Source organism: Trachypithecus francoisi, unplaced genomic scaffold (assembly GCF_009764315.1).
Source record: "Trachypithecus francoisi isolate TF-2019V2 unplaced genomic scaffold, Tfra_2.0 Lachesis_group5, whole genome shotgun sequence".
Lineage (NCBI taxonomy): Eukaryota > Metazoa > Chordata > Mammalia > Primates > Cercopithecidae > Trachypithecus > Trachypithecus francoisi.
This window is the reverse complement of record NW_022681470.1, coordinates 126250406-126277974: the sequence shown is the minus strand read 5'-3', so window position 1 is coordinate 126277974 and position 27569 is coordinate 126250406. Positions and strand designations below refer to the sequence as shown.

General features: G+C 40.5%; 2 protein-coding genes across 18 annotated transcripts in view; one reads left to right on the top strand and one right to left on the bottom strand.

Moving 5' to 3' along the window:
* Positions 1-9403, bottom strand: part of ALG14 (ALG14 UDP-N-acetylglucosaminyltransferase subunit) — a 256165-nt gene extending 246762 nt beyond the window's left edge. Inside the window, exon 1 of the mRNA XM_033199559.1 lies at positions 9115-9403. The gene's annotated coding sequence lies outside the window, so the exon portion shown is untranslated. The remainder of the gene's footprint in view (positions 1-9114) is intronic.
* Positions 1-25022, top strand: part of LOC117076255 (RWD domain-containing protein 3) — a 141414-nt gene extending 116392 nt beyond the window's left edge. For 12 of the 17 annotated variants that reach the window (XM_033199542.1, XM_033199547.1, XM_033199541.1 and 9 more), the window contains 4 exons: positions 6337-6431; positions 21001-21488; positions 23304-23419; positions 23518-25022. In XM_033199542.1, the coding sequence (XP_033055433.1) occupies positions 6337-6431; positions 21001-21488; positions 23304-23419; positions 23518-23632 (814 nt within the window). In that variant the 3' untranslated portion in view covers positions 23633-25022. Of the gene's footprint in view, positions 1-6336; positions 6432-9527; positions 9730-21000; positions 21506-23303; positions 23420-23517 lie in introns of those variants that run through there. The other 5 variants (XM_033199550.1, XR_004434296.1, XM_033199557.1 and 2 more) reach the window with 5 other exon arrangements.
* The last annotated feature ends 2547 nt before the right edge of the window (positions 25023-27569 follow it).

Here is a 27569-nt window from a genome sequence, read left to right as displayed (position 1 = left end):
TTTTGAATAACAGTCTGTGTAAATAAGGTGTACTTGAATCGATCATTTTTTTTCTTTTGGTTAATATTAACAGATCAAAAGAAACAATGGTAGGCTGAGCTTTTAGGCTAAAAACAATTTTCCCTAAGTGAAGATTTAGTTTTCTTCAATTGTATTATCATTTCTTTCACAGAGACAGATTGGTGCCATTTGAAGACACTTGAAACCTGTATTTTTTTCTTGCCAAGATTTGTTGTTATAACATAAAAATCAAGCAGTAGCAAAGCTTACATATTTTTTAAAAGAATAAATTCCCTTCAATTTTTAAGCTGAGAGCATACTCAGCTCAAATTCAGAAAAAAGGGAATCTTATGAAAATATGAACTTGCTTACCTGTCTATTTTCCCCCAATACTTTAAAAAACCAAGATGCACATAAAATAAAATGCACAGCTCTTAAAGGTACAGTTAAATGGCTTAAACTCATGTAACTACTACCTCAGTTAAGAAATAGAGCATTTTAATCAACAATAAAAAGTTCCCTTGGGTCCCTCTCCAGAGAATCCCCTACCCCCTTCAACATAATCTGATCTGTTAATTTAAGCCATGGTCAACAACATATTGAAGCATCAGAAAAATAAAAGGAGAAGCATCAGAAAAATTTAAAGAAAATACAAAAGAAAAAGAAGCTTCTTAAGAGATCATGACTTACAGAGTAAGATATCTAAATGCCTCTTCTTAATTTTAATTACTATGGTTATATTGTTACACATCACTTGCCTATCTATGAGTGACTTAGTTATTTTAAAAGTGATTAATAGTAACTTGTATAGTAACAAAACATTATACCCTACTCACTTATTCAGGTGGAACTATGATCGATTTCTAGCTAGCCTGGATCAGGTACCATGGGGTATCTCATTTCAGTTTGGGACATAAAAACTGTGTAGATTTACCTACCACCTGACTTCCAGACTCAACCCAGTAATGTCAAAAGTTTATATTGTATAGTAGCTTTAAATTACTTTCAAAGCCATTTTTATTTGCACATAATACAATCAAGTGAAGTAGTAACTGTAAGCAACTATTAGTCAAATGTGAAAAGTTACTGTAAAGGTGGCATGCACTCGTCTTTTCGGCTCCTGTATGAAACTGTGGGGCTTCCTTAGGATTAATCCATTGTTTCATTTACCCATTTGTGTTTTCTTCACTACTCTCAATGTGAATCAAGTAAAGACATCAGTATTAATCTACCTGCTTAACACTGATGTGTGTCAACATGTTCAAGATCTAACAAAACTGGTAGAAATCAGAGTGGAGGTAATAAGAAAAGTGAACCATAACATATTTACTTACACACTATAACCATGCATTCATTCATTCTTGAGTCATTTCACAAATATTGAATGCCTTTTACATGCCAGGCCCTGTTCTAAGAGTTGGAGATACTGAGAGGTGACAAGGTGCTAGCAGCCCTCACTCTAGGCGCTTGCTAGGCTTTGGCATCCACTCTGGCGGTGCTTGAGGAGCCCTTCAGCCCACCACTGCACTGTGAGAGCCCCTCTCTGAGCTGGCCGAGGCTGGAGCCGACTCCCTCTGCTTGCTGGGGAGGTGTGGAGGGAGAGGCGCGGGCAGGAACCGGGGTCGCGTGTGTCCAGGCCAGCGCGAGGTCCGGGAAGCGTGTTTGCGGGCTCCGCGGCTCGGGCCCCCTACACCGCAGGCCCAGGGCAGTGAGGGGCTTAGCACCGGGGCCAGCAGCTGCGGAGGTTGCGCCGGGTCCCCCAGCAGTGCGGGCACGCCTGTGCTGCACTCAAATTCTCGCTGGGCCTTAGCTGCCTCCCCGCGGGGCAGGGCTTGGGACCTGCAGCCAGCCACATCTGAGCTCCTCCCCTGCAGTGGGCTCGGAGGTCCCGAGCCTCCCCGACGGGCACCGCCCCCTGCTCTGTGGCGCCCAGTCCCATGGACAGCTCAAGGGCTGAGGAGTGCAGGCACAGCTCAGCACTGGTGGGCAGCTCTGCCTGCAGCCCCTGTGCAGTATCCATTAGGTGAAGCCAGCTGGGCTCCTGAGCCAGATGGGAACTTGGAGAACTTTTATATCTAGCCAGAGGATCGTAAATACACCAATGAGCACTCTGTGTCTAGCTCAGGGTTTGTAAATACACCAATCAGTATTCTGTCTAGCTCAGGGTTTGTAAATATACCAATGGTACTCTGTGTCTAGCTAACCTAGTGGGGACTGGGAGAACTTTTCCGTCTAGCACTCTGTGTCTAGCTCAAGGACTGTAAAGGCACCAGTCAGCACTCTGTCAAAATGGACCAATCGGCTCTCTGTAAAATGGACCAATCGGCTCTCTGTAAAATGGACCAATCAGCAGGATGTGGGTGGGCTCAGATAAGGGAATAAATGCAGGCTGCCTGAACCAGCCAGCGGCAAGGGGCTCGGGTTCCCTTCTGCGTTGTGGAAGCTTTGTTCCTTTGGTCTTCGCAATAAATCTTGCTGCTGCTCACTCTTTGGATCCGTGCTGCCTTTAAAAGCTATAACACTCACCACGAAGGTGTGCAGCTTCACTCCTGAAGCCATTAAGACCACGGACCCACTGGGAAGAACAAACAACTCCAGATGTGCTGCCTTTTAAAAGCTGTACCACTCACCACGAAGGTCTACAGCTTCACTCTTGTCAGCAAGACCACGAATCCACCAGAAGGAAGAAGCTCCAGACACATCTGAATGTCTGAAGGAACAAACTCCGTACACACCATCTTTGAGAACTGTTAACACTCACAGTGAGGGTCTGTGGCTTCATTTTTTAAGTCAGCGAGACCAAGAACCCACCAATTATGGACACAATACCACCAAAGATGACATAGAAATGCACCCTCATCTCATGAAAGTCATAATCTACGGGGATTATAGACATATAAGCAAATACAGTTCCATATGATAAGTGATGGGGAAGTATAGGAGGAGTGGGATTCAGATCTGAAAGAATAAGAGTTCACCGGGGGAGAAGTAAGGAATTATCTTAGGAAAAAGGGGAAAGAGGTAATGACAAAGTATGTGGTAATATGATCCCAACAGTAGAAGCTCTGGCTGTGTTTCATCTGGAAGTATAAAGTTCATTTTGAAAGTAAAGAAGCTATCCGTGAAAAAATTTCTGGATAATTAATGTTTTGAACGGCAATGAGAATCACATAAATATACAAAGATTTTACCTAAAACCACAAATGACAAAGTATTATAGCCTAGCCTTTTATTCTTAGATAGCTTTTATGTCACTAAGGCAGAGAGACAGAAACACAGAGAGAGAGAGAGAGAGAGAGAGGCAGTCAGACAGACAGAAACAAAAGCCAATGTGGTATTAGCAGGTGGCAATTGTGCTACAAGGGAGATTTTTTTCTATTTTGACTTCTTTCCTCAACTAAAAACAGAAGGAAGTAATGTTAAAAAGTGAAAAACAACAGGGAAATGCAGCAACACTCCCACAAAGGGGTTATTGTTTTGATCCAGATTGTGTTAGAAACACCAACAAAGGAGTGCTTCTTTGTTTCATTGCCAGGAAGTACATCACCGTCATTGTGAAATTCTTGTGATTCAGACCGGCAATCATCTACTCCCATGATTTCTGCAGGCTGCAGATGACCACATGTATGATCTTTTAAGATCTGTCCCTCCCACTACACTATAACTTCTAAGAGATTGCTGTTGCAAACCAGTTTCCCTGGGACCTGGTGCAATATTTGGCACATAGTAAGGTGCTCAGTGAATGCTTGCTGAATTAATAAAGTCAGAGATCTATCTTTCCAGACACATTTTCTTAAGCTTTCTTCCTCCTCCCCTAACCCTGTGATGGGGAACCTCTATCACAATGGCCAAACCAGGCACCCTAGGCCTTCTCCAGTGGTCTTTTACTTCTTTGGCAGGACGTTCATCCCTTCATCCCAGGAAATGCTGGTGCTCCTCTGGGATTAGATTCCAAGTGCCTGGAGGACAGTGAGTATGTCTCATTCACTCATAAAAATGCCTGAAATTTTATAAAATGACTAGCATATGGTAGGTGCTTGATAAGTCTAAGTTATTTGATCAAGAATTTATGAACTTTATGATGAGTTTATTTGTATCAATAAATATGTATTGAATTCCTAATCTGCCAGGCACTCTTTTAGATTCCTAAAATCTAGATACAGAGGTGAACAAGCATGATAAGGCCCCTGGAAGCTTAATGGAAGTTTAAATTCTAGTGGAGACAAACTAGATACCTGTTACTATATACAAAAGTCAATTCAAAATAGATTAAAGACTTAAATTTAAGACTAGAAACTATGAAACTACTAGAAGAAAACATAGGGGAAATGCATCAGGACATTGGTCTAGGCAAAGATTTTTTGGTGAGACCTCAAAAGCAGAGGCAACAAGAATAATAGACAAACGGGATTACATCAAACTAAAAGCTTCTGCACAGCAAAGGAAGCAATCAACAGAGTGAAGAGGCAACCTACAGAATAGAAAAAAAAATTTGCAAGCTATCCATCTGACCCAAACTCATCTTGATGAGTACAGGGCCTCTCAGATTAAAACCAACATTTTCAAGCTCCCTTTTAACTGGCAGCAGTCATGGGGACTGAGTTCTAGCCAATGAAATTGGACTGAATCCCATTCTTCTAACTGGTGGCTGGAGTTCCAAAAGCCACCCTGGACCACAGCATGACCATGGGAATCAAATATGTGCAGAGCAGAGCCACAAAATAGATGGAACTTGTATCCTGACACTGGGGAGCACCAAAGCTCTGCCTACCTCCAGACTTGAACATTTAAGAGAAAACCAATTGTATCTTGTTAAAGCCACTGCACTGTTAGGCTCTGTGCTTTTTACACCCGAACTAATCCTAAATCATACATCTGTTAAACACATCACTTTAGAACCTGTCATCTTCTGTCTCTTAATATCATCCACCAACTCTATTCACTCCATTTGGCTCTGGTTTTCCTTTTTCTTCCCTCCTATTTTCCTGATTTATTTTTGTCCTTTTTTCCTTAGTTGAGCATTATGTAAAACTCAAATATCCTGATGTATTATCTACTGAACACGTTTTAAAAATTAACATTTATTAAAAAGAATATGAAATACACAAATGTAGAGGGAATGAAATACTGAATCTTCATGTACCCATCACTCCACTCCACCAATCATTAACCTATGATCAGCTTCTGCCCCACTCACACTATGGCCTCTTCCCCCCTCCTATATTATTTTGAATCAAATTTCAGACCTCAGATTGTTATTGAATCAAGTTTCAGACTTCTTTATTTAAGAAGCAGGCAAGTCAATCTTTTTTACTTTTTCCTGACATAAAGACAAATTCCTAACTCATGACTTCTTTTGCCTCATAAAAATCATCCTTTTCTTTCCCTATTTCTCCTCCTTTTCCCCCCTCCCCTATTCCTCCCACCTTTTTTCTCTTTCTGTTTCCCTTCCTACCTTCTTCCTTCCTTCCACTATAATTTTTAAAAAGGAAATCCAGTTCTAATTTTCCCAGTTTTACCTGTGGTTCCTTGATATACATCTATCTTTCCATTTGCAATCACTTTTGCTAAAATGGCAGAGTTTACTCATGGATAGTCCCTTTATGAGTTTGGAGAAATGGATATTTAAAAAGTCACACAATCCTCAACCCTCTTTTAGATAATAAAAACTGGCTACACTAGTAATATAGTGGGAAAACATAATGAATAAGAAGAATCCATTTATAGTATCACCAAAATTAAATATTGGATACTATTTTAACTAGAAAAACTCAAAAACCCTAATGATACCAGTGACTTGTTGTTATAACATTGAGAAGGCATTGAGCTTTTATATTGGTAAATTTGGGCCATATGGATGGGTTCCCATAAAGCAAGCTGGAACTGTCTTGATATCATTCACGCATAGAAATCAAGCATGGCAGAGTGCAGCCAATATTTTGGAGGGAGTGCAGATTACTTGGACATGATGGAGGCAGATCTTTCCACACAATGGTACAATCACAGAGCCAGTAGCAAATTCTCATATATTTTATTTGCTTTTCTTTTATCATGATGAAAAATAAATTTATGATCTGTATACTGTAACAAAACAAAACAACTATGACCAGTTGACATCCCAGACTTTGTGTACTTTTGGAGGGCTACTGTGTTCCTGAGCATTTCCAAATTATTTCTCCTCTGGGAAATTGTGGGAGGTATATGCTACTCCTACTCTGTTACTTTAACCTATACCATAATATTGAACTTCACACCACTAAGGAAATGTGGTAATTCTTGTACCCTCAGCTTGGTGAAATAACTTGTAATTGTTGCATATTGTGTTTACTTGTCTAGACCAAAGGCTGTAGTCATTGGAAACATGGACTTATTTTCATCTCTAACTCTCTCCTCCTCTCCACACTCAGCCTGCAGAGCCCGGCCAACAATCAGTGAGTATCTAAGAACATTTTGTGAAATGAGTATGCGATTGCAGAAACTCTTTAGACAGAACCAGTAGCACAGTTTCTTGGAGTTCAGATTTATTTAGGAAGTTGGCATTTAAGTCCTCTTTTGGTTGTTTTGGTGGTTCATGAAAGCACTTTTACCTTTATGAGTTTTGATTTGATATTTTTTCTTATCGCACTCCACTCCAGCATTAGGATCCTCACCGTTTTTTGACATAACACTTAACTCTCCTAATATTCTTGAAATTGTGCATTCTCATTTCTATGCTCATGTGAGTTTTGACTTAAGATTTCAAACTTAGAGTTGAGTAAGTCTACATACTACTCATGAGAAAGTGAGTAGAACTGTTTCCCCCCAAAATGAAAAGAACTATCTTCTGGGTTATTAGTTTTAACTGAAGGCAAAAGGTTTTAAACTTTTCCCCCTTATGGTCTTGGGGAACCAACTATTTAGAAAATTTGCTTGTAAAAATAATAATTGTTCTAGCAAATCATACACCTTTGTGTGTGCAAGGATGAGAGGAGAGAGATAGAGATGGAGATAGACAATGCTCTAGCTGTAGACATTCATCCTACATTTAAATATTTTGAATTTTCAGTAGCCTGTGAATACGAGGAAACTTATTACATTAAGGTAGACTTTAGAGATTTGACATGTAGCTGATATTTTCACAGTGCAAGAAATATCAAGCTGACATTATGCAGTCTCTGAGATGATTATTTCCAAATGTCAGAGTGCAGAAACTTATTTATGGGACTTCAGTGCCTTAGGATAGTGTCAATTTAAAAGACATTCACATTGACTTCTTTTTTATTTAAACATGCTAAATGAGGTATGAAAAGCAGGTTAAGAAATCAACTGAGAAAGGAAGAGCAAAGAAGAAACCTGTTGACAAGAAAATTTTAATAATAGATTGATGTACTCTTTAATCAATTTTCACAGATCTCTTGCTGACAGCGGTCTTCAGCAACTGCCTCCTAATCCTTCCTACAGCTGTAATTTTGCTCTTCATGTTATTTCACTCATCTCACATATAGTAAATTTGGAAAATTAAAAATAAGTAAAAACTATTTGAATATTTTATAGATTTTTTTTTTTTCTTTTGAGACAAGTCTCACTTGGTCGCCTAGGCTGGAGTGGTGCAAAGGCGCAATCTCGGCTCACTGCAACCTCCACCTCCCAAGTTCAAGCGATTCTCCTGCCTCAGCTTCCTGAGTAGCTGGGATTATAGGTGCCTGCCACCACACCCAGCTAAGTTTTGTATTTTTAGTAGAGACGGCATTTCACCATGTTGGTCAGGCTAGTCCCGAACTCCTGACCTCATGTGATCCACCCTCCTCGGCCTCCCAAAGTGCTGGTATTACAGGCGTGAGCCACTGCACCCGGCCTATTTTATAGATTATTTTCAATAAATAAGTCAAAAACCAAATTGTTTTGACTTTTAATCGTAACACTGGATTTTGAATTAAAATGACAGTGATATTTTAAATTAAAAATGTATTCTTCTGTTCAATCTCTTTAGCAGTTAATTTGAACCTACTGAACTGCTGGAACATCTATTATTTTGGAAATAAAGGAGTTTTTTTTTTTTTTCTTTAAGCCAATTGGCCATATCAGAGATAAATGAGTTTAAATAAGCCTTCATCTTCCCAATTATGTGCTCCTAATTACTTGGGGTCACTGAAATCCCATGGCATCTTCTGAAAAGCATTTTCCCTGCAGTCCATCTTGTTCGGTTTCCTTTCTGTTCCGGGAAGCCAGTATCTTTTCCTTTATCAGATTCCTTTTTTACCAATAGCGGGAATGGTAATGGTGAATGAATGCAGGGTCTTAAAATCAGCCAACTTTGTTCTGACTTCTGTAAGTCGGTGACAGGAGTCACTGCATAACGACCTAAATTCCCATATTTATCTCATGAAATGTGATTTCTCATACAAACAAAAGTTGTGAGAACTCCATGAGCAAGACCAGCTGCTTTTGGGGGCTGCCAAATTTTAAATTGTTACTGGAAAAGCAAAGACCAGGCAAACATCCGAGAGACAGACCTACTGCAGATAAGTATTGTAATCTTGTTCACTATAATCAAAACAGAATAGATTGCTTATTCTGCTACCCTATTGATATTGCTCACATTTTAAAATTTAGGTGCTGGACTCAAGAATGATAATTTCATTAAGCTTCAAGAGTCACATTATATTGTAGGCATCAAATATCACGAAATGGAAAACACTGCAAAGCTAGTGTTTACACCCTTGGGTCATACCCCCAACGGCCAAGGAGTCCCAGTGGCCACCTGCAGCAGGGCTGTCCCCTGTGAAGGCAGGAGACAAACGAGGAGCCTTAGGACACTTTGCTCCCAGGACTTTGGCGCACAGTTCCCATGAGTCCCGGTCCGTCAAGTCAACATCCCGAAGCCAGGACTGGCAGGTCCTGACCCTCCCTTTTTGCACCCGTTAAGGGGAAGGGCTCGGGAATCCGGACCTTGTCTAGCGTCCCGGCGCCAGTACCAGTTCGGAGGGCATCCTGGAGGTTGTTACTAACCCGGGCCTCTTCCGGGCTTCCCAGACACCAGGGTTGCTAACAGCTCCACGGGGGCGAAGAATTTTATTTTGTTAACTGTGGTTATCTCCAACACTCAGTTCAAACCTGAGCAGGGCAAGGTCTCACCTCATCTCCCGGTCACTTCCCTGCTTGTTTGTTTCTTCCTAACTCCCAAGTGTCCTTCGCCCAGTTCATCCCCATCTCAGCAGCCCAAGGCTGGGCGGGGACGGTGGGGATTCGAAGCCTGCAGCTAAACTTAGAGGGTTTCAGGCTTTGCTGGGAGGCCTCCCTGTGCTCAGAAGAGCCAGGGGTAAGCTGGGCTGTCGCCTCGGGTGCAGACAGAGGCGCAGGGCCTCGACCTCCAAGAAAATCTCCAAACCGAGGGCCTGAGCTTCGCGTCTGTAGTTAATGAGCAAGAGTTTCTGGGCGGAACTTCTAAGGGTCCAGCCCGCCCAGTCTCCCCCACACTCACCCCGTCTCGCCACGCCCACGTTCGTTTCGCTCCGCCCTCGCCCCATCTCGCTCCGTCCCCGTGCTGCCCGGCTGCGGAGGTGCCGGGTGCCCCCAGGTGGCCGCAGGCAGTGCTGTTCCTGGCCGATGGAGGCGGCGGCGGCGACAGCGGAAGGGGAAGCGCTGAGGCGGCGAGGCCCACAGCCATGGCGGAGTCCGTGCGTGAGGAACTCTCGGCACTGGCCGCGATTTTTTGCGGGCCCCACGAGTGGGAGGTGCTGAGCCGCTCAGGTGACTACCCCCGCGCGGGAGGGACAGTGCGCCCTCAGGGGCCACCCGCGTTCTCTCTGCGGCTCCTCCCCACCACTGAGCCTGGGCACCCCGCCTGTGCCCACGTATGGGGACCGGGTTAGTTGAATGATGGAGTGACACGTCCTGGAGGCCGGAGTGGTGTCGCAGCGGGCGGGAGTTTGAGGCGACCCCAGAAACACTAAGCGGTGCGGCCCACTAGGGCCTCTGCCGCCAGTCCTGCTCCCGGAGCCGCGGGCCCCTGCGGTCGGCGTCCCCAGGCCCTTCCCCAGCCTCCCACTATTCAGATCTCACCCTGTAAAGAAGCCTGTGCTGAGGCCTCCTCGTTGTTCTGTGTCATTCCTAAGCACTGTGCCCTAGGCCCACGAGAGCACTCCACGATTTTAACTTTACACGGGTATTTGTACGTCTTAAGTTGCAGGAGGGCAAGGTCTGTTTGGTAATTCTCCAGGTACCTAGAACGGTGCCAGCCAGGCACATGGTAGGTAGTTGGTAAATGTTTGTTGACTGAACTTTTTAATTTATCCAGTGCTCAACCTCAGCTTTATCTGCATTCTATTTCCAAGTTGTTTGCTTTTCTGATACTTTTCTTTTTAGGTGGAGTCTCGTTCTGTTGCCTTGGCTAGAGTGTCGTGGATCCATCTCGTGTCACTACAGCCTCCGCCTCCTGAGTAGCTGGGATCACAGGCGTGTGCCACCATGCCTGGCTAATTTGTATATATATAATACTTTAAAAAATAATTTATATATATATATATACTTTTTTTTTTTTTTAGGTGGAGTCTCGCTCTGTCACCCAGGCTGGAGTGCAGTGACGCAATCTCGGCTCACTGCAAGCTCCGCCTCCCGGGTTCACGCCATTCTCCTGCCTCAGCCTCCGGAGTAACTGAGACTACAGAGTAGCTGGGACTACAGGCGCCCGCCACCACGCCCGGCTAATTTTTTTTATTTTTAGTAGAGACGGGGTTTCACCGTGTTAGCCAGGATGGTCTGGATCTCCTGACCTCGTGATCCACCCGCCTCGGCCTCCCAAAGTGCTGGGATTACAGGCGTGAGCCACCGGCGCCTGGTCTTCCGATACTTTTTTTTAAAAAACAAGCTCTTGAGAGCTTTGTTAGTCATTTAGCCCACATTTGTTGAATCCCTGCTGCCTGCAGACTTTGTCAAGGTTTCAAAGACACCACTACCCATGGCCTCTAGGAGCTTACAGTGTAGAGAGGTTCTTTTGACTATTTTTTGATGATAGGTGAAACTTTCCCTGTATGTGGCTTCTATTGAGTAAAAAAAAAAAATGCCATTTAGGAGAAAGTACAGTGACTCAGCTTTCACTTAGCTTTCAGATACATTATGTACATGTTTGGGGCAAGAGAGTTATCGTTCTAATGTTATATTGTAGCTACTATTAAAATTGACTTTCTGACCATAAATTGTTTAACCTTTAAGAAGGTTACCTTTAAGAAGGTAGTCTAGGCTGGGCGCGGTGGCTCACGCCTGTAATCCCAGCACTCTGGGAGGCTGAGGCTGGCGGATCACCTGAGGTCAGGAGTTTGGGACCAGCCTGTCCAACAAGGCGAAACCCTGTCTCTACTAAAAGTACAAAAATTATCTGGGCGTGGTGGCATGTGCCTGTAATCCCCGCTACTCAGGAGGCTGAGGCAGGAAAATCACATGAACCCGGGAGGCGGAGGTTGCAGGGAGCCAAGATCTCACCATTGCACTGCAGCCTGGGTAACAAGAGTGAAACTGTCTCAGGAAAAAAAAAAAAAAAAAGGTAGTCTGAAAATGGGCTGGATGTTGTGAGAAAACCATCTAAGATTAAGATCCTTCATGGTATCTATTGGATGTGTTATTCACTGAAGGACAGGGAGTTGACTTCCATTTATTCCTTCTTGCATTCATTCACTTACATCCACTCATGGGGCACTGTTATGTTCCAGGCACTATGCACTTATTAGTGTAATGGAGTTGCCTTCTTTTTAGTGCCCAGCCCGACTTGTGTCTTTTGAAACAATTGTTTAAAATCCATGTGAAGGGATTTACTCACTTTTAGTGTTTTCTTGTCATCCCTCTTCTGATTGGATAATTCTTCACCCTCTCCCTCTCTGTCTCCACTGTTCTCTTTAGTGATAATTACTTCTGCCTGAGGCAGCTATTTGAAGAGATCATCAGTTTTCCTAAATTCCTCTATTATGGCTCAGTTGGGAATATCCTGGAAAAATGAACCTGCAATTTCCCATCACACCTTAAAGAACTGGTAATGGTCTGGGTCATTAGTACACAGCTGAGCATAAAACACTGCTGAAGGGTCAGAGAAAACCCAAAAATGTAAGCATAGAAAGAAAACAGTTTCTTAATCTTGAGAACACTGTGGACCCTTTATCTGCTGTTAAATTGAGCATGACTTTCAAGCCATGCCTCCTAATTAATTTAATTCAGTGTTCTGGCATCAGTAAGTAATTGAATTATAAAAGAATTCAGTGTAACAACTTAGGACATTTTGTTGCTGAGAGGTAGAACAATTCAGTGATTGAAATGGGGATGTTTGATGTTCACAACTTGGAATTAAGGGTAAGGTAAGGCCTTTTTTTTTTCTTTTTTTCCCATGGTTTTCATAACATCTTTTTACAAAGTAAGGACTTCTTTAACAGACCACAGTAAACATGCAGTAGACTGCTGGCTACCACTCACCATCACTGTCAGTTTGGGTTGGAGGATACACACCTGATACCAGAACACTCTAAACACCAGTTCTTTTCTGGCCTCCCCCAAATAAGGTTCTCCCTTTTGCTGCTGGAATCAGGAGAATGTTGCAGAGGAATTGCATTCCTGGTAACACGATAACCCAGCAAGACTCAGACTGCTAACCCAAGGATCAACTATTAAGGCCATAAGATTGAAGAAGCCGAATAATTGGATTCCATTTAGCTGGACTAATTTTATGCTGAGAATTTCAGCGGATTTTATCTGCCTTTTGATCTCTTTACAATGGTTATAGTAAGCTCATAGTAAGAGGCATAACCATCTCTTAGGGGTGCAAATTAAGTAAGTCCCTACACTCTCATCTACAAGGGAAGGCTGTGGATAGACCCCATTAGGGATATTCTGTTTTCTTCTATGCATTGTAGTCAGTCCAGGTGCCAGATTTGATGGGGTGACCTGCCATGTCTGTGATACTTTAAATACATGTTACTTGATGAGGGTTACTATTGGTCTTATTTCACAGAGAAGATAACTGATACTTAGACTGGTTAAATAACCACCAGGCTGCAGGTGTATGGGCCTTTGCACTGCATCATGCTCCTTAATAGAGAGATGGGGCTGTTGCATCAGGAAAATAGTTCTTGGAAAGCAAGGAAATACTTGTCCAGAGAAAGAGATAATGAGCACCCAGAGAAAAGACATGAGTGTGAGCCAAGTTATGTTCAGAACAATCCCAAAGGGGAGTGTTTCTGCATGTATGTGTGGATCTATGAGAGGCATGAGATTGGTATTGTATCGCCATTTTCCTGATGGGGAAATTGAGTGACACAGATTATGTGGCCATAGTCAATGTTCATTTTATGTGGCAGTTGTGCTTCTGGAAATAATCTAACAGATAAAGTTGTAAGATGGGAGAATCCAATATTGTGTAATATGTTTTCACAGAAGCTGCAGAGTGAATTTTTGTATTTTATCAACACTAATGTTCAGATTAGTTTGGACCCTTTTATAAAATAAATCGTGACTGTCACACATTGACCCCTCTAAATCTGCTCAGCTCGGTTTTCTGCTGATTGTCGGTATTGAGCTCACTTCAGTAAAACCGATGAGATTGCTACTTTTAGCTTCATTTATTTTTAGGTTTTTTTTTTTCCTTCTGAAGCTACGTTGAAACTTATGTAAAAATCCAGCTGAAGCATAAAACAAGCACTGGTGTATGCTTGCCTGGGAGCTGCCCGGGAGCAAGAGGAGACAGTCTTGTCTTATCAAATATGAGAGGGTGCTGGAGGTTTCTTAGTGGTTTTCTTCAAAGTTGTATGTTGAGGATATATAACAATTGCAAAGAAAAAAATACAAGTGTAGGGAAAGTCAGATGTATATGGTATGTAAATGATTTCTTAATGGGCTCTTAGTGAATCCTGAAGAACCCATTCTCTTTAGTTTTACCTTTTTAAAAAGTATCTTCTGTTATTTGCATTTGTAGAGTTTCTATTGTGTGTTGTATTTTATGAAGTAGAATGAAACCTTAAATATAGCATTAGTGTGAATTTGGAGTTCTAAAAGTTTAGCTTCTCTAGTTTGAATTTCTGTTTGGAATGTGGTTAGGAGCATACTTTCAGATGTTTGTAAGGAAGTAGAAGGTTTGAAACCTGTTTCAGTTTGTGTTTTAGGTGTGAAAATGACACACTTACTCTAAGACAGAATGATTTGCTTAGAAACAAGTAGTCGATTTGTATCAACTTCAACCAGAGGGCAAGACCTATATCTTTTGGTAGGGTCTTTAGAATACATGAAAATAGCCTTGGACTTAGGAAATGTTAGTTTTCTGGGGGCAAGCCTTAAGTTTTCTAGGGCATAGATGTTTGTTGAGAATGATCAGTTTGTGAATTAAGCTTATTAACTAAAGTTTTGGGGGGCTATGGAGGGGCAGACATTAGGGTTAGATTTAGAGCATAATTATTTTTCTGCTAATCACTGTTTCTAAGCTGTTAAAAACCTTAAAGCAGATGGGGGCAACTTTGTTTTCTTTTTCATTATGGGAAAAAAAGAAAACAAAAATCAGACTTACAGTGCATGTGTTATATGAAAAATTCTGAGGCAAAAAGGAGCCAGTTTAATTGCTTGTACAATGTCAAGCAGATGAGAAATGGAAGAGTACAATACATACTTCTAGAGTTTTCAGGAGAAAATGAGTTTTTAAAAGTATGTAATTTTATTGCCACATTAGATACCAGAAGAATGGAGGATGTTATTGGGCTTTTCAGTTTCTTGTAGAGATGACAGTATCATTTTGTATAATCTTATTTTGCAGCTGGTGGGCAGGGGGATTTACCAAGACCAATTAGGAAGAATGCTAATCCTTTCCAGTTCTTAAAAGAACTAAGGCAGTTTTCTTCCAAACATATAACTAGTATGGGGGTCACAGTTTTCTAACGTGAAAGTCAGGAGTTTCACCCATTGCTATTCTGTTTGCTGACTAGGACCAGAAAATAACACAGAGAAAAATGAAAATGGGTAAGGACTGACATGGCTGGTTCAATCGCTTTTCAAGACTTTCCCCCTGGACTACCAACATGTTTCTTTCATGTGGTTTCCTGCACTAGAGAGGACCCAGTGGGTGTTTATATGGCACAGGTTGGAGAACACTATGGGTGGTCTCAGGGTCTTGATCAGAAAGGGATTCTTCAAAGTTTGCAGCATAGCATCTTGCTTCAGTGTGGATACATTGCCTTCTTCTGTAGTAAAATCTCTATCTTCTCCTTATGAGGACCCTTATGATTACATTCAGGGCTCACCTGGGTAATCCAGGATAATCCCCCCCATCAAAATCCTTAATTTAATCATATCTGTAGAGACCCTCTTGCCATGTGAGGGAACATATTCACAGCTTCTGGGGAACAGAATGTACACATCTTTGAGCCCATTATTTAACACAGGTACCAGGGATTTCTGTACCTGTGAGATCCATGATGACAAGCTACTAGCACAATTCCAAAAGCTATATGACTGTAAAGTTTAAAAGTTTTTTTGTATCCCCCCATTTTGGTTGTTGTTTAAAAAGAAAATCAAGATATTTCAGTGCTGGAAAAATGTTAATTTAGTTTAACCACAATAATTCTGGGCATGAAAATCCCATGAAATAAGTTTGAAATACCATGGAAGTCATTAGGTGGGACTTAGGGAGGAACTGTGGAACTGGACAAAATTTTAGTAGACAGAAAGTTAAGGGCCTTCTTGGAGATAGTAGGAGCAAGAGGCAGAGATGGGACACCTGAGACTGAGGACATGGTATAAAATGGGTAACGAAGCAAAGAGTGAGGGGAGAGGAAGTCAGAGTGGTAGGCTGGCCCTAGGCGTTGCATGGAGGAATTTGTAATTCATTTCAGTCTGGGAGAGTGGTATTGGGATGATTTAGTGTGGGGAGAGGCAGGCGGCGAGGAGACCACTGTTGCAGAAGCCAGAGAAAGGCCTGAATTAGGAGGGTGGAAGGGAGAGAAATTCTGGAGGACTTGTGGGATTTGGCAGTTGAATGCTAAGTATGAAAGGAGGGGGAAAAAAAGTGGAAGGCAGCTTTAAGATTTTATGCCTAGGCCAGGTGTTGTGAGTCACACCTGTAATCCCAGCACTTTGAGAGGCCGAGGCAGGCAGATCACCTGAGGTCAGGTGTTTGAGACCAGCCTGGCCAACATGGTGAAACTCCATCTCTACTAAAAACACAAAAATGAGCCAGGTGTGGTGGCGGGCACATGTAATCCTGGCTACTTGGGAGGCTGAGGCAGGCCAATTGCTTGGACCTGGGAGGCGGAGGTTGCAGTGAGCCGAGATCACACCACTGCACTCCAGCCTGGGCAACAGAGCAAGACTCCATCTCAAAAAAAAAAAAAAAATGTCTAGATAACTGGAGGAAGAAAGTTGTTTGTAGAATTATGCTTTAGAGAATGCCTGTCATTTAGGGGTTTAGGAAAAGTAGAAAAACAGTGCAGCGATGAGCAGGGATGTAGGAAAAGAACCAGGACACTGTGGTGTCTGGGAGGTAAGGGAAGAGAATTTTGAGATTGGTTCAGCAGGTTCAGAAGCTATAGAAGGGTAGGACTGGATAAGGGCCACAGAATGTGGCTATGTCAGGGGTGCCCAAAGCACCCTCACACTCGGTGATTTGCCAGAAGCACTTATAGGACCTGGAAAAACTGTTATATTCATGGTTGCAGTTTATTGCAGCATAAGAATACAGACTAAAATGAACAAAGAAAGAGTTGCATGGAATGAAGTCCAGGAGAAACTGGGAGCAAGTGTCCAGGTGTCTCCTCCAGTAGAGTCACACAGACATGCTGAATTTTCTTAGCAATCATGTGTAACAACATGTGACATGTGTTCCCAACCAGGACAGCTCATTTGAGCCTCCTTGTCAGAATTTTAATTGGGGTCAATCTTGTCAGCATGTAATACTTACGTGACTCATTTCAGCTACTCAGACTCCAGTCTCTAGAGCAAGAAGATTTACCATAAATCACATTTTTAGCCTAAATCCTTTAATCAGACTGTGTGGTCCAACACTTCAGGCATACAAAAAAAAAAAAAAAAAGAATAAATAAAAAATAAAACCCACACTCTTTTGTTTTGAGATGGAGTCTCACTCTGTCGCCCAGGCTGGAGTGCAGTGACGTGATCTCTGCTCACTTTAAGCTTCACTTCCTGATAAAACCCACACTCTTAACAGGTAGAATGTTACCAGGACTCTTAGCTCAGCTCTTAGGAGCCAGCCATGGGCCAGTCCTGAAGATAGGCTGTTCGTGGGAATGTGCATAATTTGAGCACCCTACTCCTGCTGAGTTTTCTCTTTCTTGCACAGTGGTAATTAGGAGGTCATTGGTAACATTTGAGAAGGGAGCTTCAGAGACAAGGTATGTCGGAAGCCACGGTACAAGTAGTTGCGAAGAGAGTAGAGAGTGGCTTGTGGGAAAATGGATGAGAGAATTATATTTTAAGAAGACTGCAGATGAAAGGATAGAGAATGATAGGTCAGTAGCTTAAGGGAATTAGTAGCACTGAATTTTTTTTTTTCATACAAGAAGATAAATATTTTCTTAGTAGAGGAGAGGAATAATTAGAGGGAGGGTTAGAAAATGCAAGCACTGCCCAGGTGTGGTGGCACACCAACTGTAATCCTGGCACTTTGGGAGGCCAATATGGGAGGATTGCTTGAGGCCAGGAGTTCAACACCAGCGTGGGCAACATAGCAAGGCCCCCATCTCTACAAAAACTAATAATAAAAATTAGCCAGGCATGATTACATGCCTATAATCTCAGCTACTCAGGAGGCTGAGGTGGGAGGACTGTTTGAGCCCAGGAGATCAACACTGCAGTGAGTCATGATCATCCCACTACACTCCAGTCTGGGTGACGGAGTGAGACCCAGTCTCAAAAAGCAAACAAAAACAAAAAAACAAGCACAAGACCAGTGATAGGGTTTCCTGTGGAAGGGAGGAGGACACTTCTTTCTCAGATAAAACAGTGAAAAAGGGCAAGATGATTAAAAATAAAAAAAGTGTAATCAAGTAGCCCAGCAGTTCCTAGGTAGCAATGACAACTGCAGTTCCTTGGTCACTAGCACACTTCCATGGATTCAGCCAGTAAGGAGACAGTGAACCCAGATGGATTTGGACAGTCACTGCTTACTGCACAGCAGGCAGCATTAGCTTCATGTTCACATTGATTCTCCTTGTCCCCCAAGTTCAATGGTGTGATGTGGAGGTAGACTGAGGTGCATACTATGCATTCAGTGGGTCTTTGTTATAGCTGAGGGGCAGTGAGCTTAGGAACCCTCTGGTCTTATGAGGGGGCTGCTAGTGATCCTGCTCAATCTTTGTCCTGAAGGAGCATGTTACCTTATATTGCTTAGGAAGCAAATCTGCCCCCTGACCTGGAGGAGAAACTCTCGCTTCCAAGGCTGTCGGTTATACAAATGTCCTTGAACAAAGCTGTTGATGTCCTTTTTTCAGAAGGCATTTAGAAATGCTAGATGGTAGCCGTCTGACCTGCACACACTGACCTAGCGATGGATGAGAGATGTACACTGACACAGATATTTTGCCTGTCAGTGTGGCTAAGGGGGTTCTGCTCCTGAATCTGCAGTGTGGGCCCCAATAAGCTGGCAAAGTTCACATTTATTTAGTACAGATTAAATGACAAAGGCCACGAGTAAACACCACTAGTGGGTAATTAACATTGCCATCCCCTCACCCGCCCCCAGTAGAGAGCAGTCATGCACCCACGGAAAATAAAAGGTTGGTTTTAGGACCACATGAGTAAACAAGTTATTTAGGTAAACTCCCCCACATTCCCTTGTTATTTGCTCTTTTGCTATCAACTCAAGGTAAAGAGGATTAGGCTGCTTTCAGCCAAATCTTTTACTGAAGCTATGCAACCCCCCCGGCCTTCCAAGAAGGTTTGTGACTATTTCCTATAACTATGTTTTAATTTTTCTTCTACAGTTTTTCCCACCACCCTGACTGAACTCCCACTCCAGATCCCTGGCGAATTATCTACCAACACAGACATTTATGTTTATATAAATTATATGTACATGTATATGTATGCATATTTATGAATAAAGATGAATAAAGAAATGTTTAGGTGTAGAAGAGAAGTCAAGGAAGATCACTTGGGATATATCCCCGCTCTCGTGTTCTGAAACACTGGATTGAGTCAATATGATGGGATCTGTGTCTTACCTATCATTTTCCCTCAGAGACTAGTACAGTGCCTTGAGCTTAGTAGGTGTTCAGGGAATGTTGAATGATGAATGATTGAAGATCTTTAAAAGTTCTCCTCCTCCTTGAAGAGAGAGTGTCAACTCTCTATCTAGATGATTACTGGAAAGTTTATTCAGCCTAAATGGTCATGTGTTGTCTGCAGTTCTGTTTGTAATGTCTGTTTTATGTATTGAAATGTACTGTTTTAACATAGGCAGCCTACTGTAACAATAAAATATTTTTTTAAAAAGGATAAGTACTTAGGCTGGGTGTGGTGGCTGATGCCTGTAATCCCACCACTTTGGGAGGCCAAGGTGGGCGGATCACCTGAGGTCAGGAGTTTGAGACCAGCCTAGCTAACATAGAAAAATCCTGTCTCTACTAAAAATACAAAAATTAGCTGGGCATGGTGGTGCATGGCTGTAATCCCAGCTACTCTGGGGGCTGAGGCAGGAGAATCTCCTGAACCTGGGAGGCGGAGGTAGCAGTGAGCTGAGATCGTGCCACTGCACTCCAGTCTGGGCGACAGAGTGAGACTCTGTCTCAAAAAAAAAAAAAAAAAAAAAGTAACTAGATAGAAGAAGAAGGGATTTTGAGAACATAATGGGTTTTGGAGGAATGTACAAAGTTACATTTGGAAAATTTTTCTTCTGAAATACACCTATTTATAACGGTTAACTGTGTTTCCAGATGATGTCCTAAAATAGTTGTTCCTTGCAGCTGGTACTGAAGAGTGTCTGAAAGAAAAACTCTATAACAGATGTATCTGGTCCTGTATGAATCAATGTCTGTAGCAATGGCTTTTACATATGTGGAATCAGAAGGCTAGGAAGCAATTTTAATGTTCTGTTCTTTAAATTGGGGATACATTCAGGTTTCAGTTGCTGAGGCTGTTGAGCAGCAGTCCAGGTATGAAAATGGGAAAGATTTGACTGCTTCTCTCATGCAGAGGAATAAAGCAAAGGCACATGCAGAGGGAAGTAGGGGTGGAGAGAGGCAAGTTAGCTTCAGAGAGATTTATTTGCACCCAGTTCTGTTCTACTCAGCCTGACGTTTTATCATCTTTTTGAAAAGTGGCGTGAAGTGGTGTGGAACACATCAGAGGGTGAAGCCGAGCAAATCTGAAAGAGAGCAGAGGATTTCATATGATATCCTATGTGTGCTTTCCCCTTCCTTCTTAGGAGCTGGAAGAAGCAGAATTGATGTCCACTCAATTTCAGTTTATCTTGCCACCTTCATGTTACACTGATACTAATGCATTTGAAATAAGAAGAGAACATTCCAGGCAGTTACTGTGTCACATGCAGTCATCAGTTTCTCTGCAACCCTACAACCACAGGGGATTCCATTGTTTGCTTTGACTTGGACTTCCCATAAAATGACTTTCGTTGGATTTAGTGTATAATTTTTAAATTAATTACTGATTTTGTATATACATGGTATTGTATCTTTGAAAGCGCATATGAGTTTATTAGGGATTTCAGAATTATCAACTAAGTCTGGCTAGAAAAAAAATTATCGGATGAAAAACCTTTCTGGTAACTTAATAAAAATGGGGTGATAGCAAGTGTAAATGCCAGTTAAGTCCTGGGCGCTGGTGTGTGTGAATACATGAATACATGTGTATGGTTGAAGAAAATAATTTGTGAATCATAGCTTTCCTAGTATTACGTGTCCCTTCATAAAATAGCTCAAAGTTTTCTCATGAAAAATAGACATTTGAGACAAAAGTTTGAACTTCCTAGTGTTCCATTCAAATTAAATAATGTACAGCTAATGATTATTTTTGGATGCCTTTCAGAGACAGATGGGACCGTGTTCAGAATTCACACAAAAGCTGAAGGATTTATGGATGCGGATATACCTCTGGAATTGGTGTTCCATTTGCCAGTCAATTATCCTTCATGTCTGCCTGGTATCTCGGTTAACTCTGAACGGTTGACCAGGGCGCAGTGTGTGACGGTGAAAGAGAAGTTACTTGAGCAAGCAGAGAGCCTTATGTCGGAGCCTATGGTTCATGAGCTGGTTCTCTGGATTCAGCAGAATCTTAGGCATATCCTCAACCAACCAGAAACTGGCAGTGGCAATGAAAAGTGTACTTTTTCAACAAGCACGACCATGAATGATGGATTGTGGATAACTCTTTTGCATTTAGATCACATGAGAGCAAAGACTAAATATGTCAAAACTGTGGAGAAGTGGGCTTCAGATTTAAGGCTGACAGGAAGACTGATGTTCATGGGTAAAATAATACTGATTTTACTACAGGGAGACAGAAACAACCTCAAGGTGCCAAAAAGTTAAATGTTGAGTATGAATCTGGCTATTTTCTGCTTAAAATGGTGTGTCTTTAAGTGTGTTTTGTAACAATGGGATAGATTAATTATTAAGATGTTTCTGCTTTCATTATTATCATCTTAATGGATGTTCCTTTTCTTTTTAAAGAATGTCTGACTGCTAATTACAAGTACAAACTTGCAAAGCTTGAAGAATAAGATTACATTTTAAAAATCATGTTACTTAATAAAGTGACAGGTTATTTTAAAAGCTCTGTGGCACATGAATGTTTGTTTCTGTAATTAGCTATGAGCTTGAACTTTATAAATGTGCACTAAAAGTTTGTGCATATTAATACTTCTTCCCATACTTTGGCACAGCAAGGTGTGTATTTGTGGATAGTCTGCAAGATATGTAACTTTCTGGCTGTTAAAAATACATTCTGACACTTTAATTTGGTATCTATAATACCTGGAAACAGGAGCTTGTCTGTTATAACAGATTTCATGTTAGTAGAAGTAGAATCATTAGGGCTGTCAACTTGTCACCTCCTACCTAACTTTTGCTTTCCACCTGACTTATCTCAGCAATTGCTTTCAAAATCATCTTCTTCACATTTTTCAAGTTCTTATTCTTATCTCATCTGACCTGTTTTAGGTGAGACAAGATGAGGAAAACTTTTTTATATTTTAAATCTTAGAAGAGCTACAAATCACTTAATAGGTTTTATACTTTCAAATAGGTTAGGTCACGAATAATTACATTTGAATTTATTTAAGACAAATTTAGTGTGAACAGCCTATAATCTTAAAGATTTGTAGAATAATGACCTAGTTTTTTCATGATGGGCTCTTACCACAAAACTACTTTGGCATTTGGTTAACCAGACTCATGCTGGGTTACAGTATATAGATACAACAGTAATTCAGATTTAATACATATCTTGGATTGGAGCTGATGAGGAACCTCTTGTTTTAAAGTGATTTGTAGTATATCTATAACATTTGATGCTTTTGGGTAGAATAATAGCTGACAAAAAATAAATACAAATTAATTTTCTTGCTCATCTTTACCTAAAAGGCTCAGATTTCTCTTTAAGCCAGCTCAGGAATATTAAGCTAAACACAGCTATTTTGCAGATGTTGTTACTCGGATTGAAACATCAATTAATTAACAAGTATTTATTTATATTTACTAGAACCCTGCTAATGTAGAGAAATAATACTTTTTTAGGATATCTTTTTTCAGCTCTTTCTAAAATGTCATTTTATATAAATTTCTCATATTTTTATAAGATTGTATACTAGGATTGAGGATGTATAGGTACGTACTTATAGATGCTATCAATTTGGAATGATAAGTGCTGTGTGCCTGGTAATGTCATTTAGCTGCTGAATTTGTAATAGAACAGTGGCTTGTGCTTTCAAGTGTGCCGTGGTGCTATATCCAGTTACTCCTCTAGTACTTTGCATGGATTATTTCATTTAATCAGTACAACTTCCCCATGAGGTAGATCCTCCCATTTTATGGAGAAGGCAACTGAGCCACAGAGGATTTAAGTAACCAGCCCAGAGTAAGAACTGGTAGGCAGTTCAATCCAGATTTAAACTTGGGGAGTTGGATTATATTGTTCTTTACTCCTGTATCCACCACTACATTATTCTGCCAAGTATGTAAAAACAAGTATGTAAAAATTCTTACTGCTTGATTTAAAAAGGGGGTATTCTTTAAGCATGAAAATAAGCCTACAGGTTTATGACTCCTTTACAACTAGGACTTTGAGATTCAGAGTAAGATACGTATTTAATGTACTGATTTATTATTTAGGAGTACCTGATTCTTCAGAAAACCTCCAAAGTAGATGTGGACTCAAGTGGAAAGAAATGCAAAGAGAAAATGATTAGTGTGCTGTTTGAAACAAAAGCACAGACAGAACACAAAAGGTATAATTTAGTACTATTGCAGATGGAAAAGCAACTGAGTCGATAATTATGCTCTGACACATCTAGGCATATTCATGAGTTTCTCTTGTATAATGCAGGTTTCTGGCATTGGAAGTCAAAGAGTATTCAGCGTTGGATGAATTACAAAAGGAATTTGAAACTGCAGGACTTAAGAAGCTTTTCTCCGAATTTGTACTTGCGCTGGTAAAATGAAATGGAAGACAGGAATCTTTTAGTAAAATAGCAGTGTTTTTTGTTGTTTTTGCATTGGATTTGGGGAGTGGTTAATTGAAATAGTCACCAGGGAGCAATTTTAGTTTCTCTGAAGCAAAATGATAGGCATCATTCTAACTTCAGGAACAAAAGCCAGTTCTGTTTTATGAAATATTAAACATGAAGAAAACTTGTATATTCTAATGTTTGCCAGGAAAGACTAGGTTCAGTAGATGAGACATTATTTAAAAGACACATTTAAAAATACAGTAAATGAACACTTGTTTTTATAGACAATATTTGTTTGGAACTATGTAATTTTCTGGCTAATTTTCTTATAATTCAATGATTTTTTAAAAAGAGATTTGTTTTCATGTTTACTTTTTTTATGTTTATATTTTTAGCATTTGATCACCATTTCCCCCCATCCAGCTTATGTCTAATGTTTTAATAAATGTTAAGAAAAATGTAACACCGATTTTTTTTATGGAATTACATAAATTGTTAGTTTAAATACAAAGTTCTATAGAACCAGATTTACAGTTGCTTTTTGAGGGTGTTTTAGAATAGCATGATACTTGCTAGCCTTAGGACTAGAGGTTTGATTCCAGTTAAAATTCTTATTTGAAAAATTGAACTTCTTGTTTTATACGAAGAGAAATGTTCATACAGAATGAACCTGGCTTGCTGGATGGAGAAAATTATATAAAAATACTATTTTTATTTCTTATGAAATCTGTCAAAACATGGTAAAATATATTTATCATGAACTGATGAGAGAAGAAGCCATAAAACTTATATTAAAATCTGTAATAAAATATAAGTAGACATTTATATCTCAGACAGGATATTTGTACGCATGAAGCCACCTGGGCTGCTAAAATAAGGAGCTGAGTCATGGAAGAAAGGCCAAGTGAATCCCTTTCACTGCCACCTATGAAGTATAGTGATATCATTATACAATTATAACTGATGGGGGAGGGAAGTGAGGAGAATGTGGCATGCTGAACAGTGTTTCCTGATAGTAGTGTTCTGTGATGATGTCAGTTCAATCTGATTGTCTTATTTTCAGGTACCTTTGTAATTTAATTATACCTATCTGTTGATTATTTTATGGGTTTCTTTAATGAGGAGATGTTCAGTTTATTTACTCTCATTCTAGTATGTTGATGTGTGTGTGTGTGTGTGTGTGTGTGTGTGTGCACGTGTTTTGGAGAACTGGTAAATATAGTTAGATTATTCTATGGCAAGAGCATGTAGAGCAAGGAGAAGCTACCCTTCTGGTACGCAGAACTGAGAAAATAGGCTTGAAAATTTGGGGTTGCTCATTATTACCCCTTCATTTGATTTACTGAAGTTTCAGTGAAAATTAACATAATGAAAAAGAAAAGAGTGGAGAATATTGGCCATGTGGTTGAGATGGATTGAGGGGATCATGATACAATATTTTACCTTGACTCTTCTCTGCAAAAATATCTTCCTGCTTATGCTTTCTGGTGCCCTTTCAGCCTTTCATCCTCAAATTTGACTCTTTACAGAGAGCTTGAATCAGATCAGCTTGAATGTTTGCTGTAATGACTTTCTCCAACTTAATGATATTTCTATCTGCTAAAATTATTTTTAAGAAGTATTGGTTATTATTACTTTTTTAGATGTTTACATGTAAGTCTTTCACAGATACACACACATCAGAATAGAAAACTAAATCTTGACAGAGTTAGCGATTTATATAAATGTAATTTGACCTTTGGATAAAAGAAAATTTTAAATTATATACCAAAAAGCTAGGAGTCTCTTTGGTATTTCTTTAGTATTAGAGGAAGAGACTCTTAATTATTTCCATTGATATTTTTGCCTCAAACTCTACTGCTTTCTTTTCAGCTTGAGATACTTATGAAAAGATGGCGGACCAGCTTTTCACTGAAGAAAACTAAAAACAAAATATAAAACACATCCTCTTAAAAAGAATCAAAGTCAATAAGACAGTGAAAATTGGGCTAAATCCTGGAGGGGAGAGGAATTCAGAGAAGTAAACCTAGAACTTAGGGCTATTTCTTCTTATGGGTACATTTGCCACCCTGCAATAGTCAGCTGAAGGGCTGAGTTCATTTTTGTCAGCTTGAAGATCTAGGGAGTAAATTTGGGGTCTGGAGGATAAAGCAGGTGGGGCCAAGAGGTAGGACCCCCAAAGGACTACACTGTGTTAATAAAGGTGAACTGTACATAAACCAGTTGTCCTAGACTATAGGTAAGGTTTGAGAATTCTTGGATGAAAGTCTCTGTGATTCTAATACTCTCAAGTCCTCCAAATCTTTGAAGGAAGCTAACATCTTCCTAAGGCCTCAAATTATATCTATGAATTATTTTAAAATTTAGTATCTAGCAAATGATCAGAGGTAACTGGATACCTGAAGAGACAAGATAGAAACAGCAGAAAAAACAGGCAATAGAAATGATTGTGGTAGCTCACGTCTGTAATCCCAGGAACTTGTGAGGCTGAGGTACGTAGATCACTTGAACTCAGGAGTTCAAAACCAGCCTGGATAATGTGGTGAAACATGTCTCTGCAAAAAATACATAAACTGTTAGCTGGCGTGGTGGCGGGCGCCTGTAGTCCCAGCTACTCGGGAGACTGAGGCAGGAGAATGGCCTGAACCCGGGAGGTGGAGCTTGCAGTGAGCTGAGATCACACCACTGTACTCCAGCCTGGGCAACAGAGTGAGACTCCATCTCAAAAAAAAAAAAAAAAAAAAAAGGATAATTATTTGCAGAAGAGTGCATGGCTTTGATTAAAATCTTAAGGCTCTGTTGGGCTTGTGAGTTCTCTAATATAGCATCGTTATAGGCCATAACTATATTGAGCACCATTGGATCTTAAGGGTCATAAAGCCCAAGTAGCAGGGCAGCTTCATTATAGTCTGGATCTGTAGCCTATTATTTTGCTCTGGGCCCCACTCAAAACAGGCAACTCCAAGAATTAATCAGTAAGTAGGTCAGAGTATACATTCAAATATGAGATATATTGCCACCAAAATCCAAAGATACCTGGGAAACATCATACCTTAATGGTAGGAGTACAAGGTAAAGTAAGTAACCTTTCACATTGGAATATTCTGGGATATACCTTAAAACACTAGACCCTTAAAAACTTCACTAAGGTAATTGGCATCTACATTTTCATGGGTTTTATCTCTCTCCCGCTGATAAGTGTCTTCTAAGGCATTTAGGGTTTTTGCTACATTCTTTTCACCAGGTTCAATAAGCAAGTTTGGTGAGATGTTAAAGTGAATGAAGTCCTTGAATACTGGTTTATGACACAGAAAGGTTGAGAGAGTCCTAAAGTAAGATACAGTCCTCAAGTGGAAGTTTGTGTTTGTGGTTACTTCTTGTGGCCTTTGCAAATTAATATAGAGTAAAAAGTATTTGCCAAATCAAGAGCTAGATATCAAATACCCAGAGGTATGTTGATTTGCTTCAGTATAAGACTATATTTGGAAGAACAGCTGTAATTAGAGCCACCAGCTATTTAAATTTGATAATCTGCAGTTACCCTCTAAGACCAACTTGATTCTGGACAAGCCCAAAAGGTGAGTTAAATGGGGATGTTATAGGAATCACACTCGGCAAAATAGTCTTTTCAACACACGGTCCTGGCACAACTAAATTTTGCCCCTATCTCATATACTCTAGATTAATTTCAGATGGATTACAGTCCTGTGTGAATATAGAATATTTTCTTGACTTTTGGATCCTAATCTTAAACAGGACACAAAGCAATAATCCGTACAGAAAAGACTGATAGATTGTACTACATCAAAACTAGGAACAACTGCTCATCAAAAGATATCATTAAAGATAATAGAAAAACAAAACTCAGAATGGGAGAAGTTATTTGAACACATTTAATTGCTATTGTTCAAATATTTACATTAATAAG